Below are 18636 nucleotides of genomic sequence, written 5' to 3'. Positions count from 1 at the left end.
TTCATTAGTTTGAATATTGGAACAAACACTATAATAACATCTTAGTTGATAATTCAATATACCTACTTTATTTTTGACAAAACATCATACTTTAGTATATTTAACTGAGTAGAAATTGGTGAACAAAAGCGTACCTATTTAATGTGACAGTAGTCTTTTTTTACAGTCAAAACTTTATAATCTATCCAAAACTAATCACAAAATCTTGTCTAAACATTCATATTTAGTCTGTAACATATTGTGTATGATATATTAGCATATACATGTGAATTTACAGTTTGTTGCTTATACAGACATTTTATTTCAACATATTTCAGTCTATTTTTACTCATCTTAGTAGGCTATAGCAATATAGTTTGGATGTGTTCATGTAAACATAACGTTTACTAATGTAGTTGCGAGAGTGAATGAATGGCACAGACACTCGCTGTATAACTGTAGTAAACAACAGCGCGCGCCCCTGTGCCGTTCATTCATCATTTAGCCTACACATGGACACGCAATTCATATTTAAACAGTCTTTTTGCGGTTTACAGTCAGACACTATTCAATATCGCGATTAGAACAATGCACTTAAGAATAAATGTCTTACTACATCAGCTGGATCCGTTGCTCCTCGAAATGAAACTACCAGCACTTCTGGTACATTTTCCAGGGTTATTAGATAGTATTATTGCTCACGCTGTGTACACAGCTGTAGTAAGATACTTATTAAACGCGATGTGTTTTATAATCCAGCTAGTGGGCGTTGGCAGGTTTGAATGGCTTGCCTTAGATCATTTGCATTTGCATACCGCGCGCTCTCCGTGGGCGTGGCACATTAACGTGTAATCAGGTATAATGAGCTGGAAAGAAAAAGACTGGCATCTCTCTCTTTTCATACAGATTACATAAACTGAGAATATTTTTTTATATATAAATTAATTCATTTAAAAGAAGATAGTTCAAGCTTCATTATGGAAAAACACCCGTGCCTGTATGACAAGCATTCGCGGAATTACAGTTAATTTTCGGAGGCGTTTCAGAATAGACTTAACTGACAGAGAGAAGGCAGAACGCGCATCATGTTTGTTTTTCTTTATTTGGCGAAAAGCACAACACTTTGTTTTTATTGTGAGTATCCACAAAAAAATAGATACTTATCAGGATCTAATGATGTACAACACTTAATATGTAAGATCAAAATCAACAGAGTATTTTGAGTTTCTTTTGCACTGATAAGAAAAACTATTTTTCGCCCGCGCGATAGTCGACCTCAGAGTGTTAAGGTTGAAACAGAGGTTAGCAGGGTAGCGCATCACAAAACGGACACCTCTTTGAATGAGCTGACCACAGATGTCATTGTATTCCCATCTAGCCTCTCTGACTCTAACTGACAGGTCCTGCGTGATAAGAATGTCACTGCCCTCATATGCAAGACAATCCCTCTTCTATGCAGCAGCCAGGATTTTACTCTTGTCCGAGTAGTTAATCAGCACAGGCCGTGTGCGGTTGGGTTTAAGCGGGCCAAGTGTTCTATCCGCCTGGTCGATTTTAATAATGGCATTTTTTGTTTCAATCTCCAGCAGCTTGGGCAGCCAGGTTTGAAAAAACGTAACAGGTTGGTGACCCTCCGCGCCCTCCTTCATACCAATGTTACGAATATTCTCGAATATATCGGCGTTAATAGTAAATGTATGCTCTCTCCGAGAGGGACTGTACAGTTTTTTCCAATGCCGCTATCTTGTTGTGAAGTTCTGCCATTTTGTCCTCGGTCTGGGAAACACGGCTCTCCGCCTACATGATACGCTTCGTGTTAATCTAATCGGTTGTATTTGTGTCAAACGTCGACTCGAAGCGAACAAATTGCTTGTCCAGGAAGGTGCTTAAATGATCAGTTACAGCCTTTACCAGACTGGACTGCTCATCTGAGAAACCACCATCTTTGTTACCCTGATTAGCAGGCGGTTGGTCTTTTGCTGTGCGGCCCCTTCTAGTTTCTTGTTGAAAAGCCGCGGGACCTGACCCTGACATGTTTACGAGTTGGATGATGAAAATTAATGGAAAACGGCCACGCAGTTTAATGCAAAAGCGAAAAAATAACGCAATAGTCACGGGAGCTCGGCGAAAACGTGCCACTTAGAACGAGAGTATCACATCCCTCCCGAACTTTAAAATTTAACAGGTTAACTTAGACCTGTAGAGTCTGAGGTGTAGTTCTTTGGTTGTCTGCAATTTCTCTGAGCATTACACAGTCTGATCTTGGGGTGAATTTGCTGGGATGTTCACTCCTGGGAAGATCGGTGTCTGTTTTGAATGTTTTCCCCTTGAGAATAATCTTCCTCACTATAGAATGATGAACTTCAAATTGTTTGGAAATGGCCTTGTAACCCTTCCCAGATTAAGGACAGCAACAATTGCTTCTCTAAGATCATTGCTGGTGTCTTTCCTCCTTGGCATTGTGTTTACACACATCTGAAGACTCCAGATGCTAAAACTGCCAGAACTTCTGCTTTTATAGAGGTGCTCACACTTGCTGGTGATCAGTTAATCAAAGGCCTTTGATTAGCAGTCCCTGACCTCTAATTAACCTCTTAATACCTATGTTAACAGTAAGGGTGTTCTAACTTTGTCACCCATGGCCTTTCCATTTTGGCTTTATTTTTGCTAAACAAATAATGACATTTTGTGATATGTCATGTGTTGTTGTTCATCTGAGGTTTTATTTTCAAAATTTTAAGACCTGCCTAGATGACTACCAGATGATTTTTTTATTATCCCCTGATACAAAAAAACGTGGAATTCAATATGGTGTCCTAACTTTTTAACATGACTCTTTTTAATCTCTCTCTCTCTCTCTCTCTCTCTCTCTCTCTCTCTCTCTCTCTCTCTCTCTCTCTCTCTCTCTCTCTCTCTCTCTCTCTCTCTCTCTCTCTCTCTCTCTCTCTCTCTCTCTCTCTCTCTCTCTCTCTCCTCCCTCTCTCTAGATAGTTAATGCGTAGATAACGCAATGTTTGGACATAATATGAGACAGAGTTCTTTATTAAATTCATAAAAGACAAAAGAATTACAGGACCTCAAAGAAATGTCACAATTAAGACCTCGAAGCAGATATGAGGGAGAAACACCCAGAAACACCAGCCGCTCCAAGTTTAATGGTATTTTCTTACCATTAATGCTTGGATAACACACATAAGTCTCCTTCGATTAATAATAATGGCCAGTGCAGTGGCTGGGATATACGTAAACCTACCAACATCCAACTAGGGTTGTAACGGTATACCGGTATGGCGGTTTATCGCGATATTGACTTGTACGATTATCATATCGTGAACATTTGCTTATCCACGGTTTTGGAAAAAAAATTAAAGCAGATCTCAAATGCGCATATGCAACTTATTTCCACTTGACTACTCCACCTATACATGTGCACTGGAGAAAATGTCTGAGACTGAGGCTGCGAATTCTTCGAAAAAAAAATTTAAAATCTGCAGTGTGGGAATACTTTGGGTATCCGAAAAACGAACGTGGGTTTTTCCTTGAAGATTGATATCCAGTTGTGTCCAGAAATATGGACGAAGAGTGGCTGCAAAATGAGGAAATATGTCAAATATGTTCTCCCATATTCGCGAAAACCTTCCCTCCCTGCAGATAAAGTTCCATTTATAACTTAAGTCCATATTATTTACGTGTTCTTGAGGGAATTTACAATATAACGCAGATGTCACGTAAAATGCGCGATTTGATAGATGGATGAATAAATCTAAAATATAGCTGTGCAATAAATAAAATCGCTATATGAGTGTGTCTATTAAACAGCGCAAAAAACTGTAAATCTATATTCTGCTTGTTCAGCGTGTCTGTGTGAATGAGCAGCACCGTTTCACCTAGTATATACTCAAGTATGTGGGACGCTCATGGTGTTTAAAGCGTCTGCCGTCTCACTCACTATATAAGGACGTGAACACATGAACATATCCAGAACTGCTCTGAGAGAACTAAATGAGCATTTCATAATTTTGTTGAAAATAATCATTGTCAAATACACTCTGACTGAAACTCATAGGAGTTTAGTACAACCTGTCAAAATAAAAATTATCTTAAATAAAAATTATTAAATTAAGAATTTTATTAATTCAATTGATCAAACATGTTTGTTCAAATGTGAGATCTGCAGCTTTATTTTTTCTTTCTTATTTTTTCAAAAGGTAGATTAAAAAAGTTTTTTTAATAAACCATATGTTCAACCAAAAAACAGCTGATAATAATAATCATTGTTTAATACCGTAAACCGTGAAACCGTGATATTTTCTGAGACTATTATCATACCGTGAAAATCTCATACCGTTACAACCCTACATCCAACGCCATGATTTTTGGAATGACTTATCGTGAGAGGAAAAAATTACATTTTAGTCGCATAACATCGGTTAATGGAAACGCTGTCATTTCGCAATAGTTTTTTGTCGCCATTTCGCAAAAGTTTTGCGCAAATCCGTAATGGAAACGTACCTACTGACACCGACAGACTAGACAGAGCAGGTTACTTTCGGTAGGAACAAATTCTCAGCGCTCAGATTCTGTCAATTGTAGTACGAATTTCAAACAATAGCGTTTTGGCGCTTGTAAACGTGACGTGACAGATCATGGTCGTGAACTGAACATCTCTTACTCTTTACTAGTTAATAGTAAATAAACACAAATTAACAATAGTGTGTTGAAAGATACAGTAACAACTTACCGAAATTTTTATGTCTCATACATAATATCAATTAATTCATGCTTTTTAACCGCAGAAAGAGGTCAATAAAACAGCTGGAGAACAATGTCACAGAACGTTACATTTACCTCAGGAAAGCCATTTGATAGCACGTTAGTTGGCTAGACAAATTATATATAGAGAGAGGAGTATTTTACTAAATATATGCACTATATTAAATATTTATTATATTTTTTTACTTATATCATTAAAATATTGTAACATTGTTATTATAGCCTAGTAAAAACCACATTTAATTTGAGTTGTTATTTTTAACATTTAATAATAATACCAGCTGACAGTATCTGTATAGCACAAGTCTATTTGATGTGATGTTTACATCTGGAAGACGTATTTTTAAGAGTGTTTGCTCATCTGCAAATACGTCTATAGGACGTTTCCTGTCAGATGTCAAATAGACGTTTAAAAGATGTCAGTTTAACATGCATTCTAAATCATTACATCTTAAAGACATCTTCTAAACGTCTATTTGACATCTGACAGGAAACGTCCTATAGACGTATTGCAGATGAGCAAATACTCTTAAAAATACGTCTTCCAGATATAAATATCACATCAAATAGACTTGTGCTATCTGTTTACAGCATTAGGTGAGATATTTTTTTTTCTTGAGAAAAATTAACATGTATCTACTAGTGGTGGGCCGTTATCGGCGTTAACGTGCTGCGTTAACGTGAGACTCTTATCAGGCGTTAAAAAATATCACCGTTAATCTATTCTCAAAGTTGGGTTGGTATCATAAAATAGTTTTTTCGAATATCGTTATATTTTCGCGCAAATCACGCAGCAGGGTATGTTCCTGTCAGGGACACAAGGTGTATACTTTTACATGTTACGTTGATCGTTCCTCTCGTTACTTTACATGTTGTTAAATGATTTTATTCCAAGCGCGCTGTATCTTTTTTATGGGCATGAGCGATGCTCAATTTACAAATGAATCACTCTTTTGGGTCGATTCTGTTCAAAGACTTCATCAAACAAGTTGGCAGATCTGTCTAAATCGATTCGAGAATCAGTTCTGTTCAGTTCCTCACGCACTGAATCGTCTGAACTCTGAAGCGCGTTAAATCACACTCGACACGGAGTCGTAACAGGAAGATTTAAGAACATCAAGAGCTACAGTTTAGTCTAGTGAAAGCAAATCTGCAAATGCATCATATTTTTGCCAGCGATGAAGATCTTTATTAGTTGAACATCTTAGTAAGCTGTCTGTGAATGAATGATTAAACAGGACGATACATTCGATTTCATTTCATTCAGGTAATACGTTTTACAACCAAACAGATTATTACGCCACGATAGCACTACTAAAAAGTATGACATTATCCGTTGGACATATACATTAATTTATAGGCTACAAAATAAATAAGCTACCATTGTGTACAGTTTATGAAATGAACACCCGCCATCCCGCGGTAATGTGTTTGTATTGCGCAGGGGCATAGTCACACGAATAGTTTACATTGATTGAAACTAATTTGTTTAAAAAGGAGGAGGCTATTGCCAGTAAAGGCAGGTTCACATAAAATCATTATTACATATGACATTATTTTTTGATCTAACGAGCATCTGGTTTGGCGATGCAAAAACGGACTGTAGCTACGTCGTGCTTATTGTTTTTTTCTTCTTCCAATTAGCCTACTATGTTTAAAAAAAAACGAAGAAAACATGTTACTTGTTCAATTAATAAACAGTTTGTTTGATGACAAATCGCTAAAGATGAAATTGGCCTCCCTTTCTGTCATTGTAATTGTGCGTTTTATTTATTTATTTTATTTTATAATTTTTTTGGACCGATATTCGACTTTTGCTCCTCTATTGTCGAATGGCATTTTTGGCAGAAATTCACATCCCTACGCGAGGCAAACTATTCTCAAAGACTTACTTTTAGTCATTATTTGGGTAGCACACATATTCTGAATGCCTTCGGCAGAATTCAAATGATCCATTTTAATCTAGAATAATCTAGATTAATTCCAAGATTCCAGTGAGATTAATCTAGATTAAAAAAATTAATCTATGCCCACCTCTAGTATCTACCTAATATTTATCCAAATGAATTGATATTGAATCGAGATCAGAATCAAATCACAATATCAAGCAATAATAAAAACAGTAGCCTACCAGTCATTGTACCATGTAAACATTGTAAAATGTTGTCACTAAACTTAACAATAAGTTGTTTAGTGACCAAATATTTTGACAATCACAATACACATCCTGCTTAAGTGTCCCTGTTTGTCTGGACAGAATGTTCAAAATATCTTATTTCCATGAGCATACAAATGTTCTTTTTTTATTGTTCTATTTATTTTATAATATTGTGTCATTATTTAATTTTGTAAAAAATATAATTTTAATGTGAAAACACTGTGCATTTAGTTTTTGTTGCTAGTTTGAGTTGAGAAATACGCATTTCAGCATTATCACTAATCTGTGTGTGCATTTTTCTTGAGAACCAAGCAAGTTGACTCATGAAACCATTTGTTTATTATATCGCAATATTGACCTCAGTAATCACAATATGACATTTTCCCCAAATCGTGCAGCCGTAATATATATATATATATGTATATATATATATATATATATAGGCAGGGCAGGAACAGGCACAGCACACAAAACGCTTAACAAATACAACGAACGAGCACAGGATAAATACACAGTAAATGAGGACACAAAATGGAAACAGCTGACAAGAACGTTTAGGCGTTTAAAAAAAAATGCCTCGCACTTCCTGTGGCTCGTGCCAAGCCCCCCCCAGCGCCGGAGACCGCCACATTATCTTCGCTCTCTGCCTGGGCCCAGACCACGCAGCCCTCGCTCTTCGTCGGGAGGCTGCGTCCACTGCAAAGAACTCCCGATGTCGACCCTGCGGGCTCGACTCGAGGTGTTCAACGCCGAACCCTTCACTCCGCCCTCTGCTGGACCGCGCAAGAAGAAGCGCCGTTCACAGACACCGAGATGACGCGGGTGACAGCTGCTCTATCCTTGCCTTTTCTGCTGGAGCTCCACACGGAGCTTTCTAAATCGTGGAATGCAACATTCTCCGCGTGACTCCACTCCCATCTCATCTCGACGAGAAGGGGACGAGAAAGGCCCAGATCCAGCTGCCATCACGGATTTAAGGAGCGACGCTCCAGCTCAGCCTCCATCTTCGCAGCGAGATCATGCTCATCCAGCCATCACAGGCCGCCTCCCCCGCAGGGACCTCAGCCTAAGATCACGCTGAAACCCGAGCACACGAAGTCCTCCTAGCGGCAGCAAGGAGGAAAAGACGGTTGAGTCCCAGCGCGGCCGGACCACCATTGAAATATCTCGTAATATTATCTCGGAAATAGCAATCGGGGCGTCACATGTGAAACAGCCAGCCATCGCTGTCAGCGAGCCGCCATTTTGAAGCACCAAGGGCGCGCACGCCGCGCCCATACCTCCGGTTCAGTTTTTCAAGCCCATGAAGTGCCGCGATCGGAACCCGGAGGCCATTCTGCCCTAGCTATGAATGTAAGTTACGTGCCCGCTCACGAGCGCTCACGCTTACTTATAAACAATTTGCCCCCGGCGCTGCTCGCGCAACACAAAGTTATCACAAAACGTTACCCGTTCAAAGCAATCGGGGCGTCACACATGAAACAGCGAGCCACCGTATTCAAGCCCTGAGGGCGCGTGCGCCACGCCCACACCTCCGGTTCAGTTTCCCGAGCCCACGAAGTGCGACGATCGGAACCCGGAGTCCATTCCATTCGGACCGCGACGAAAGTGGAAGTAGCACATCTACTCCGCGCAGAAATAGCGAAACTGCTGTGCAAAGGGGCCATAGAACCAGTACCTCCTTCTCTGAGCGAGTCAGGCTTTTACAGCCGTTATTTTCTCGTACCAAAGAAGGACTGAGCTCTCAGACCTATCTTAGATCTGATATATTTGAACAAAGCTCTCATGAGAAGACCGTTCAAAATGATCACGACCGGGGGCGCTAGAGAGCAGGCCATGGAGTAAGCCACGTTTTGGGAAGCTCTGCTGAATTTTATTTAAAAAACTTTATTTTTAGCGCATTACATTCTTCAAATAGGTCTAAATTAGATATCCAAAGTTAAACATTAGATAGTCTGCAACTCTGTTTCATTTTATTTTGAGCAAACTCTGTCAATGGCGAAAAATCTTCGACAATTTACCTATACGGGAAGAAACACGGCTAACAGCAAACAAGCTAGCATGACTGATGCTAAGACTGAACTTCTTACCTCGATGAAGGAAGACATATCTACATTACTCAGGTCAGAACTGAAAGACATCCTTGCAAGTGAATTTGAGGCCGTTAAAAGTGAAATACAGTCTGTCAAAACTGAATTTGTCAATAGTATCTCACTGCTTCGCTCTGACCTGGACTCGGTGAAAAATACAGTCGCTGACATGGAACACAGTCTGACCACATGTTCGGATGATGTAGTGTGTCTTCAGACTACAGTTAGCAAACTTCAAGTAGAAGTCTCAGATCTACAGAATAAGTGTCTCGATATGGAAGGGAGAATGCGGAGGTCGAATATCCGAATACTGAATGTGCCGGAGGATGCTGGGTCAGGTTCGCCATCTTTTGTCACCAAGCTGCTTAAAGAAGTGTTTGCCATGGATAAAGATGTGATGGTAGACAGATCGCACGAACTCCTCAACTGGAGAAAGCTAAGGGGAAGCCTTGAGCCATTATCGCGAAGCTACACTATCACCAGGACTGCGTGGAGGTGCTACGCCGTGCGAGGCAAGCGGGTGGCGCTTTGAAATACGGAGAACTGTCCATCTCAATATTTCCAGATTATCCCCCCACCGTGGCACGCGCAAGATCTGCATTCAACGAAGTTAAACAACTACTGAAAGACCGGTCAGATGTTCGCTATGGAGTCATTCACCCGGCGAAGTTTCGTATCACTTACAACGGGATTAGGAAGGACTTTCTTGATCCGAAACAAGCACTGTTATACGTCCAGTTGAACATCGTCGATGGAGGGAGACCCACCTCTAATGATGACTGAGAATTTGCAGAATAAAGGCCTAGCGTGGCACACTTCATTGTACACATGTATATTGATGTTCTGGTGAGTGAAAGTAGCCATTGAATAACAATTACAAGCAGCTTTTAAATTATATATATATAATTTTTATTTATTTTTCTCAAGAATGCAGGCTATCAGCTTCTGAATGGACAATACTGTGTTACCAATAAAGAAGCGCTATCTTATTTTGTTTAAACTGTTAGCAGAGCAACCTGTTGGAACTGGAGTTCCCCAATACAAGCACTTATGTGCGGATACCACTGTAAGGGGTTTAGGGTTCACCTTGTTCTGATAATAGGTGATTTGGGGTGGGAGGTAATCGCACCAGAGTTCTCTTTATGGGTTTTGTTTTGTTTTTTGGAGGATATATCCTTGCTATGTTTATTAAAGCTGGAGTCCACTAATAATTTTGCACAAAATAGAAAATGGTTAATGCACAGATGTTGACAGGAGATATAGGATGCCCTGTAAATTTTGTGAGCTGGAATGTTAAATCTTTAAATCATCCTGTGAAACTTAAAAAAGTATTATCACATCTCAACCAATTTAATGTGGGAATAGCATTTCTCTAGGAAACGCATTTGTGAACATCTGATCATTATAGACTAAGGGGAGGGGGGATAGGCCAACTATATCATTCTGATTTTCATAGTAAATCTAGGGGTGCAGCCATCTTAATCCATAAGAACATTCCTTTTACAATGTCGAAAGTAGAAGCAGATAGATCTGGCAGATATGTTATAGTCACAGGTAGATTATATGAAACTCCAGTTATTCTAGCTAATGTATATGCACCCACTTGGGATGACCATGCTTTTTTCTCCAATTTTTTTTTCCTGTCTACCAGCTATGGACACACATTACCTTATTTTGGCTGGAGATATGAATTGCGCTCTTTCCAGTTTGGATCGTAGCTCTCTTAGAGTCATATCTCCAACCAAGTCTGCCCAGACTATTGAACTATTTCTCCGCTCGTACGGAGTTACAGATGTTTGGCGTTTCAATAATCCCACCTCCAGGTGCTATTCTTTCTTTTCACACGTTCATAAGACATATTCACGAATAGACTATTTTTTCATCGATAATCGTTTCCTTCCTATTGTCAGTAAATGTGAATATAATGCTATAGTTATCTCGGACCACGCTCCAATGTTGATGACACTACAGATACCTGTCTCACAAGTCACATACCGCCCGTGGCGCCTAAATAGTTTATGGCTTGCTGATGAATGTTTTGTTCAATTTATCTCATCTGAAATAGTCACATTTTTGGAACACAATCAAACACCAGGCATGTCGTTTTCAACAATATGGGAATCCATGAAAGCGTATTTAAGGGGACAAATGATCTCATATTGTGCCCAAAAGAAAAAGAGTGAAACGGCGCGGCTCAAGACACTAACTGATGACATATTAGATATAGACACAACACTTGCGCAAGCCCCATCATCAGATTTATATAAGCAAAGACTGATACTACAGACAGAATTCAATCTCCTTTCAACCAAACATATATCAAACCTCCTCAATAGGACACAGCACAGAACTTATGAACATGGAGAGAAGATAGGCAGAATCCTTGCACACCAACTGCGCCGGAAAGCTGCAGCTCAGTCTATATCTGAAATAACAGATGAGTTCGGCACCAAACATATAAATCACTCTAAAATTAACCAGATATTTCATCAGTTTTATTCAAAACTATACACTTCAGAGTCACATAAAGATGAATACCTATTCAAGTCTTTTTTTGATAATTTAGAAATCCCCTTAGTGGGTGACTGAATGGCTTCTGAACTGGAAAAAGTATTCACAGAGGAAGAATTTCATTCTGCTGTTAAATCTATGCAAAATGGTAAATGTCCAGGACCAGATGGATTTCCTAGTGAATTCTTTAAAAAATACGCTAGAGAATTAGCCCCTCTGTTGCTCTCTACATATAAAGAATCATTTACATCTGGCTCACTCCCTCCTACTATGCGTCAGGCTGTTATATCCCTTATTCTTAAAAAAGAGAAAAACCCAGTAGAATGCGTCTCATATCGTCCCATTTCTCTGTTAAATGTTGACAGTAAAATGCTAGCCCTACGACTGGAAAAAGTACTTCCTTCATTGATCTCAGATGATCAGACAGGATTTATTAAACATAGACAAATATCTTCTAATATACGTAGATTGCTTAATGTTCTTTATGATCCCACTCCACCCAAGGGCAAAGAGGTATTAATATCCCTAGATGCAGAAAAAGCCTTTGATAGGGTGGAGTGGGATTACCTATTTTATACATTGAAATGCTTTGGTTTTGGACAAAAATTTATACATTGGATTGAGACACTTTATTCTCTACCTATGGCAGCTGTTCGGACTAATAACAACTTGTCTGGTTTTTTTGATCTACAGCGTGGAACTAGACAGGGCTGTCCCTTGTCACCCCTTTTATTCGCCCTAACAATAGAACCACTAGCTATAGCACTTCGTAACCGCGCTGATATTAAGGGCATAATGAGAGGAAGGGCTGAGCATAAAGTGTCGTTATATGCTGATGACATGCTAGTATATATGACTGACCCTGTGACCTGTTTGCCAAAGATGTTTGATTTGTTAAATTCCTTTGGCAAGATATGAGGATATAAAATCAATGTGCAGAAAAGTGAGCTTATGTGTATTGACCCTAATTATCAGTTCGCTACAATTCAGTCCCTCCAAGTTAAATTATGCACTAATAAATTTAAATATTTAGGTATTTGGATAACCCGTAAGTTTAAAGATCTTTATGAAGCCAATTTCCCTCCACTTTTAAATTGTTTAAAAAAAGATTTAGATCACTGGAATCTCCTTCCCTTGTCGCTAGGGGGGAGAATAAATGTTATTAAAATGAATATTATGCCCCGATTTTTGTTTCTTTTCCAGTGTATCCCCATCTTCTTAACAAAATCTTTTTTCATAAATATAGATAAACTTTTGTCCGGTTTTATTTGGAATGGTAAAAATCCCCGTATACGTAGGGAAATTCTGCAACGTCACCGATTACATGGTGGGCTTTCCCTACCCAATTTTCAATACTACTATTGGTCTGCCAACATTAAAAACATAATGCACTGGATTCATTTTTATAGTGTTAAAGACCCAGGTCCCAAGTGGCTAGAGCTTGAGCGTGCATCCTGCACACAAACATCTTTACATGCACTAGCCTGCTCTAAAATACCCTTTCCAGAATCCATATCAACATACTGCATAAATCCAGTGGTGAGGCACTCCCTCAAGATATGGATACAGTTCAGACGGGCTTTTTCTTTAACTGAGATGTCCATGGATGCCCCTTTGGTGGGAAATAACATGTTTGCTCCCTCCATAACTGATGATGCTTTTAAAACATGGACTGAAAAGGGACTGAAAACAGTCAAAGACGTATATATAGGTGGCACCTTTACAAGTTTTGAACATTTGAGAACACATTTTGACATTCCTAATTCACATTTTTTTAGATATTTACAACTTCGCAGTTTTGTTTCCGCAAATGTTCCATCTTTTCCTTTGATATCACCAGATTCCCTTTTAGACAAAATACTTAAGATGCCCCTTTGGCCTGGAGAGGTTGTTGGTAGATTATACTCTATACTCAGCATGGACAATTTGAAGCCATTAACAACACTAAAACATCAGTGGGAGGAAGAACTGGATACAGAGATATCAGATGAGCTATGGCAGGCCGTTCTCAATAACATACACTCATCTTCTATCTGCCTACGACACACCATTATCCAGTTTAAAATTACTCATCGTTTACATTTGTCAAAAGTAATGCTGGCTAGAATTGCACCAGATATTGACCCAGAGTGTGATCGGTGTAATATAGAGCCAGGCACTTTGTCACACATGTTCTGGAGCTGTCCCAAACTGTTTGAGTTTTGGCAGTTGATTTTTGTTTTTCTTTCTAGAGTATTGCATACTCATATTGACCCGTCACCGATCATTGCCATCTTTGGAGTAGTACCACAAGAACTTGGTATAGGCAAATGGGATAAAACAGTGATAGCATTTGTAACTCTCTTGGCCAGACGCATTATTTTATTGAAATGGAAGGATAAGTCTCCACCTGTATTTAAACATTGGATTAACGATGTTATGCACTATTTAACACTTGAGCAAATTCGTTATAATTTGCAGGGTAATAACATTAAATTCAGTAATATCTGGCAACCTGTTCTTACACTAATTGAACAAATGGACTCTAATGACATTGTTTGAGTTTTTTGTTATTGTTTTTTTTTTTAGATATATATTTTTTATTTTTTTGTCTCTATACCAGTGGTGCGATGGGGGTGGGTGGGTTCTGGGTTGCTAAGTGTCTGTTGTTTGTTGTATGTTAAAATACAATAAAAAGACTTTGATCAAAAAAAAAATGATCACGACCAGACAAATTCTCGTGCAAATTCGCCCGAGGGACTGGTTTATCTCTCTCGATCTGAAAGACACCTACTTTCAGATTCAGATAATACCCCGTCACAGGCCATTCTTGAGATTCGCCTTCGACGGCCAGGTATATCAATACACCGTCCTCCCGTTCGGCCTGTCTTCAGCACCCCGTACATTTACGAAGTGCATAGACACGGCTCTCACCCCCTTGAGAAATCAGGGCATGCGGATTCTGAACTATTTGGATGATTGGCTGATTCTGGCACAGTCAGAGATAGAACTCTTATCTCACAGAACAGTGCTCCTCAATCAAAGCCTGGGTCTCACGGTCAGCTGGACCAGGAGCCCAGTCAGTCAGTTTCCTTTCTGGGGATAGAACTGGACTCTGTGGAAAACATTTCAGAGAATGCGGGGCTGTATGGCATCAGCTGCAGCAGTGCTTTAGCTGGGCCTACTGCGCATGCGCCCACTACAACGCTGGTTGAACGCTTGGGTGCCTCACTGGGCTTCCGGCTACAGACAAATCAGAGTGACTCAGAGCTGCGTTTCAGCTCTGCAGCCCTGGTTAGCGGCCGACTGGTACCAACGGGGGGTGACGATGGGAGCTGTCTCATCAGGTCATCTCGACGGACGCCTCCAACTTAGGTTGGGGCGCTCTCTTCGAGGTCAGACCGAGAGAAATGCCTTCATATAAGCTGTCTGGAGATGATAGCGCTGAAGCACTTTCTCCCGTTCATACGAGACCGCCACGTTCTAGTCCGCTCGGACAACATGTCCGTGGTGTCATACGTGAACTGTCAGGGCGGTGTCAGATCCAGGAATCTACGATCTGAAGGAACGCCTCCTCGTATGGTCTCAGCACTTGCTGCGCTCGCTGAGAGCTGTGCATGTGCCAGGCCACCTCTATGCTTTCCCTCCGATCTCACTGTTGCCACAGGTAATCAAGAGAATCAGGGAAACGCGCCACTCGGTGCTCCTTATAGCCTCGCGTTGGGAGAACCAAATCTGGTTCCCGGAGCAGACGCGGCTGTCATGCACAGCCCCTTGGCCGATTCCGGTGAGGAGAGATCTCCTCTCTCAAGCCCGCGGCTCAATCTGGCATCCCCATCCAGAGCGCTCGTCTCTGCACGTATGGTTAATCAACAGATACCCTTTGTCTTGCCAGAAGGGGTCATGAACACGATTACGCAGTCTAGAGCTCCCTCTACGAGACGGCTCTACGCGTCTAAATGGTCTGTGTTCTCCAAATGGTGTGCCGACAGAAATCTAGACCCACAAACCTGTGGGGTCTCGTGGTTGCTTGGCTTCCTTCAAGAGCTATTGGATAAGGGCAGGTTCCCCTCCACGCTTAAAGTATATGTGGCGGCCGTTGCAGCGTTCTCTGAGTCGACGCGCCGCCAATCAATAGGAAGGAACAAGCTTGTCATCCGCTTCCTTAGAGGAGCCAGGAGGATGAATCCCCCGCGACCCCCTTCGGTTCCTATGTGGGATCTTTCTTTGGTCCTAGAGGCCCTGAAAGCATGCCCCTTTGAACCGCTAGATTCCGTGGATCTAAAGTACCTCTCGCTCAAAACCGTTTTTCTGACAGCTCTGTCATCAGTTAAACGTGTGGGGGATTTACACGCGCTATCCGTTAGCGCTGTGTGTCTTGCGTTTGAACTAAAAGTCATCCTCAATCCAAGGCATGGCTATGTCCCTAAGGTGATGGGCACTTCCTTCAGAGCACAGGTCATTCCTCTATCGGCCCTGCCAGCATCCGATAGTGAGAGCGATGTTAATCTCCTCTGCCCTGTTAGGGCGCTGAGGGTTTACATTATGCACTCCGCCCCTTTCAGGCGCTCGGAGCAGCTCTTTGTTTCGTTTGGTGGGCGCACCAAGGGCCTCGCTGCCTCGAAACAGAGTCTGTCCAGATGTATAGTGGACACTATTGCAACTGCTTATGTTTAGATAACCCTTTGGGCATCAGGGCTCATTCCACTAGAGGTGTGGCCTCGTTGTGGGCTTGGTCCAGCGAGATTTCCATTCATGACATTTGTGAGGCGGCGGGCTATGCCTCCCCGTCCACATTTGTTAGGTTTTATAACCTGGAATTTCCCACCTTGCAGGTTAGACTTTGGTCAGTATGAGTGGGGTGTATGTTATGCCCAGATCAGATCGTGCGCAGACTACTCTCACGTGATTTTAGCTCTCCTGGTTGAGGTGCACTATATTTGTTGAGATGCTTTATATAGACCGGCAAAGCCGCTCTGTATTCCCTATTGGTGCTTTTGTATATGTGCCGGCCCGCGTTGCTGGCCGCATGATTCCCACTTATCTATGTTCCCCGGGATTCCCTGGGATCCATGAAGTGGATGCTTGGCGCGTACGGCGTTGACAAGGGGTTCCCGTAGCATAAGCAACTTACGCAATACAAGAGGACCTCTCGTAAGAGAACGTACTCGGTTACATACGTAACCTCGGTTCTCTCTAGAAGAGGGAACGAGTATTGCGTAACCTGCCGTGCTCGCGCCACGAGCGACTTTCGCTTCAGTCGATGAAAACCAGGGAAGCAGCCTCCGAGCCGAACTTTTATTCGCTAAGCTAAACCCATTCTGGCGGGCTGTGACGCGTAGAAGGCGCGACTTCATGTGAGGCTTAGTGATAGGCTGCTGCAGTAGCCGCAGGGCAGCCAATGAGCACGCTAGTCAGCCTGCTCTAGGTCTGCTAGCTGCTGCACTGCGTTGACAATAAATACAAAATTAAGGATAATTTTTTGGCTTCATATCTCGAGAAAAGATGACTTTATCCGTAGCGTTATACTCGTTCCCTCTTCTGTAGAGAACCGAGGTTACTTATGTAACCGAGTACGTTATGTAGGAGCGCAGTGTCATATGGCAAATCTGTGCACAAGGCAACCCGCATTCGAGTCTCAGCTCAAGGTTCAGGCTTATTTGTTCATTAATGACATCATCAGCGACTAGTCGACATTGACTCGGCTCACATAAATGTAGATTTTAAAAAGTCTGAAGTCATTCAACCCCTATTATTAACATATTAGCCCCTTTATATATATATATATATTTCCCTCATTTAAGCTTTAAAAATGTAAAAAATAAGGAATTTTACATGCTAAATATTTAATTATCATAACAATTCTGAACTGTATAGAAATCATCAATGTTATTAGTGTACAAACACTCCTGATGGAGACCAGAAACTTTTAAGGTTGCCATACAGGTATTTGCTACTGAAAATTACAGCATAAATTGCAAAACACCACATCACATTATTAGGTTAATGTTCCTTATTGTGACTAACTGTGGGCTTTGCAGGGTGTTTTGCGAGCATTTAAAGGAGAGCTAATTCACATCTACAACAAACGGGAAGGAGCTGTGCTCAATGTTGAACACTTCAAAGAGCTCCAGAGCCGCTGTAATGTCCTGCTGCTCGGAGACTCTCTCGGGGATCTCAACATGGCTGATGGAGTCATGGACTTACAAAACATCCTGAAGATCGGATACCTCAATGATAAGGTAATAAAAAATGGAATAGCTTTTTAAGAAAAAAAGGGGAAACACTAGTGAATATGGTTGTTTTTTTTTTTTTTTAGGTGGATGAGAGGAGACAGTCATACTTAAACACCTATGATATCATCCTGGAGAAAGACGAAACCATGGGTGTTCCCAATGCCATTCTGTTATACATCACAGGACAATGAGCTTAGAACTATATTGTTCAGATCTCCAAGATAAGGACAGACTTATCTCGATTTTCTTGGTGTCTCCATTATGCTAAACATGTTAATAGAATTAACTTGATGTAGCACAATTAATATTACAATCAATTAACCTGTTTGTCAAGTGAACACTCAGTATTAATCATCTATCAACTCTCAGAAAGGGTAATTTTCATGGCCACAACTTAAATTACAAAATAAACTTTTTATAAACATTTTTGTGTTTATTGGATTTTAATTATAATACAAATATAACAAGGAACCACAAAAAAACTAAAAGGAACACATATAGCTCAGATTTGTATATAATACGGGACTAAATAATACAATTTAAAAAAATGAAAAAAAGATGAAGAAGAGGACAAAATAATATTCAATATCCAGAGAATAACACAATTACCATATTCCTTATAATTTAATATGACAAATATGAGGTTCCAAATTATATATTATTATAATATTATAAATTATATTATAAAATTGGCCTGTTTTCTGATGTAATAAATAAGTCAAGTCAAGTCACCTTCATTTATATAGCGCTTTTAACAATATGGACTGTTTCAAAGCAGCTTTACAGTGATAATAGGAAATTAAAGTAACAGATTGTTTTGGCTTTACAGCAGCTCTAGAATAAAGTTATTGTCCAGCTAAAGCTAGTTTTGATTGATTCACTTCTGTCGCAGCGATCATTAGTTAACGAT

The 18636-nt window shown here is 40.5% G+C and overlaps 1 protein-coding gene across 5 annotated transcripts in view; it reads left to right on the top strand.

The window, feature by feature from the left end:
- The window catches only part of LOC143701868 (cytosolic 5'-nucleotidase 3-like), a 204230-nt gene extending 186045 nt beyond the window's left edge, over positions 1-18185 (top strand). For all 5 annotated transcript variants that reach the window (XM_077195560.1, XM_077195561.1, XM_077195563.1 and 2 more), the window contains 2 exons: positions 17532-17732; positions 17810-18185. In XM_077195560.1, coding sequence (XP_077051675.1) covers positions 17532-17732; positions 17810-17917 — 309 coding nt within the window. In that variant the 3' untranslated portion in view covers positions 17918-18185. The remainder of the gene's footprint in view (positions 1-17531; positions 17733-17809) is intronic.
- The last annotated feature ends 451 nt before the right edge of the window (positions 18186-18636 follow it).

The sequence above is a fragment of the Siphateles boraxobius genome, unplaced genomic scaffold (genome assembly GCF_051911475.1).
Source record: "Siphateles boraxobius isolate OS27281-9 unplaced genomic scaffold, OSU_SipBor_1 33, whole genome shotgun sequence".
NCBI lineage: Eukaryota > Metazoa > Chordata > Actinopteri > Cypriniformes > Leuciscidae > Siphateles > Siphateles boraxobius.
Note: the sequence above shows the minus strand (reverse complement) of the source record. Positions and strands in the feature narration are given on the sequence as shown.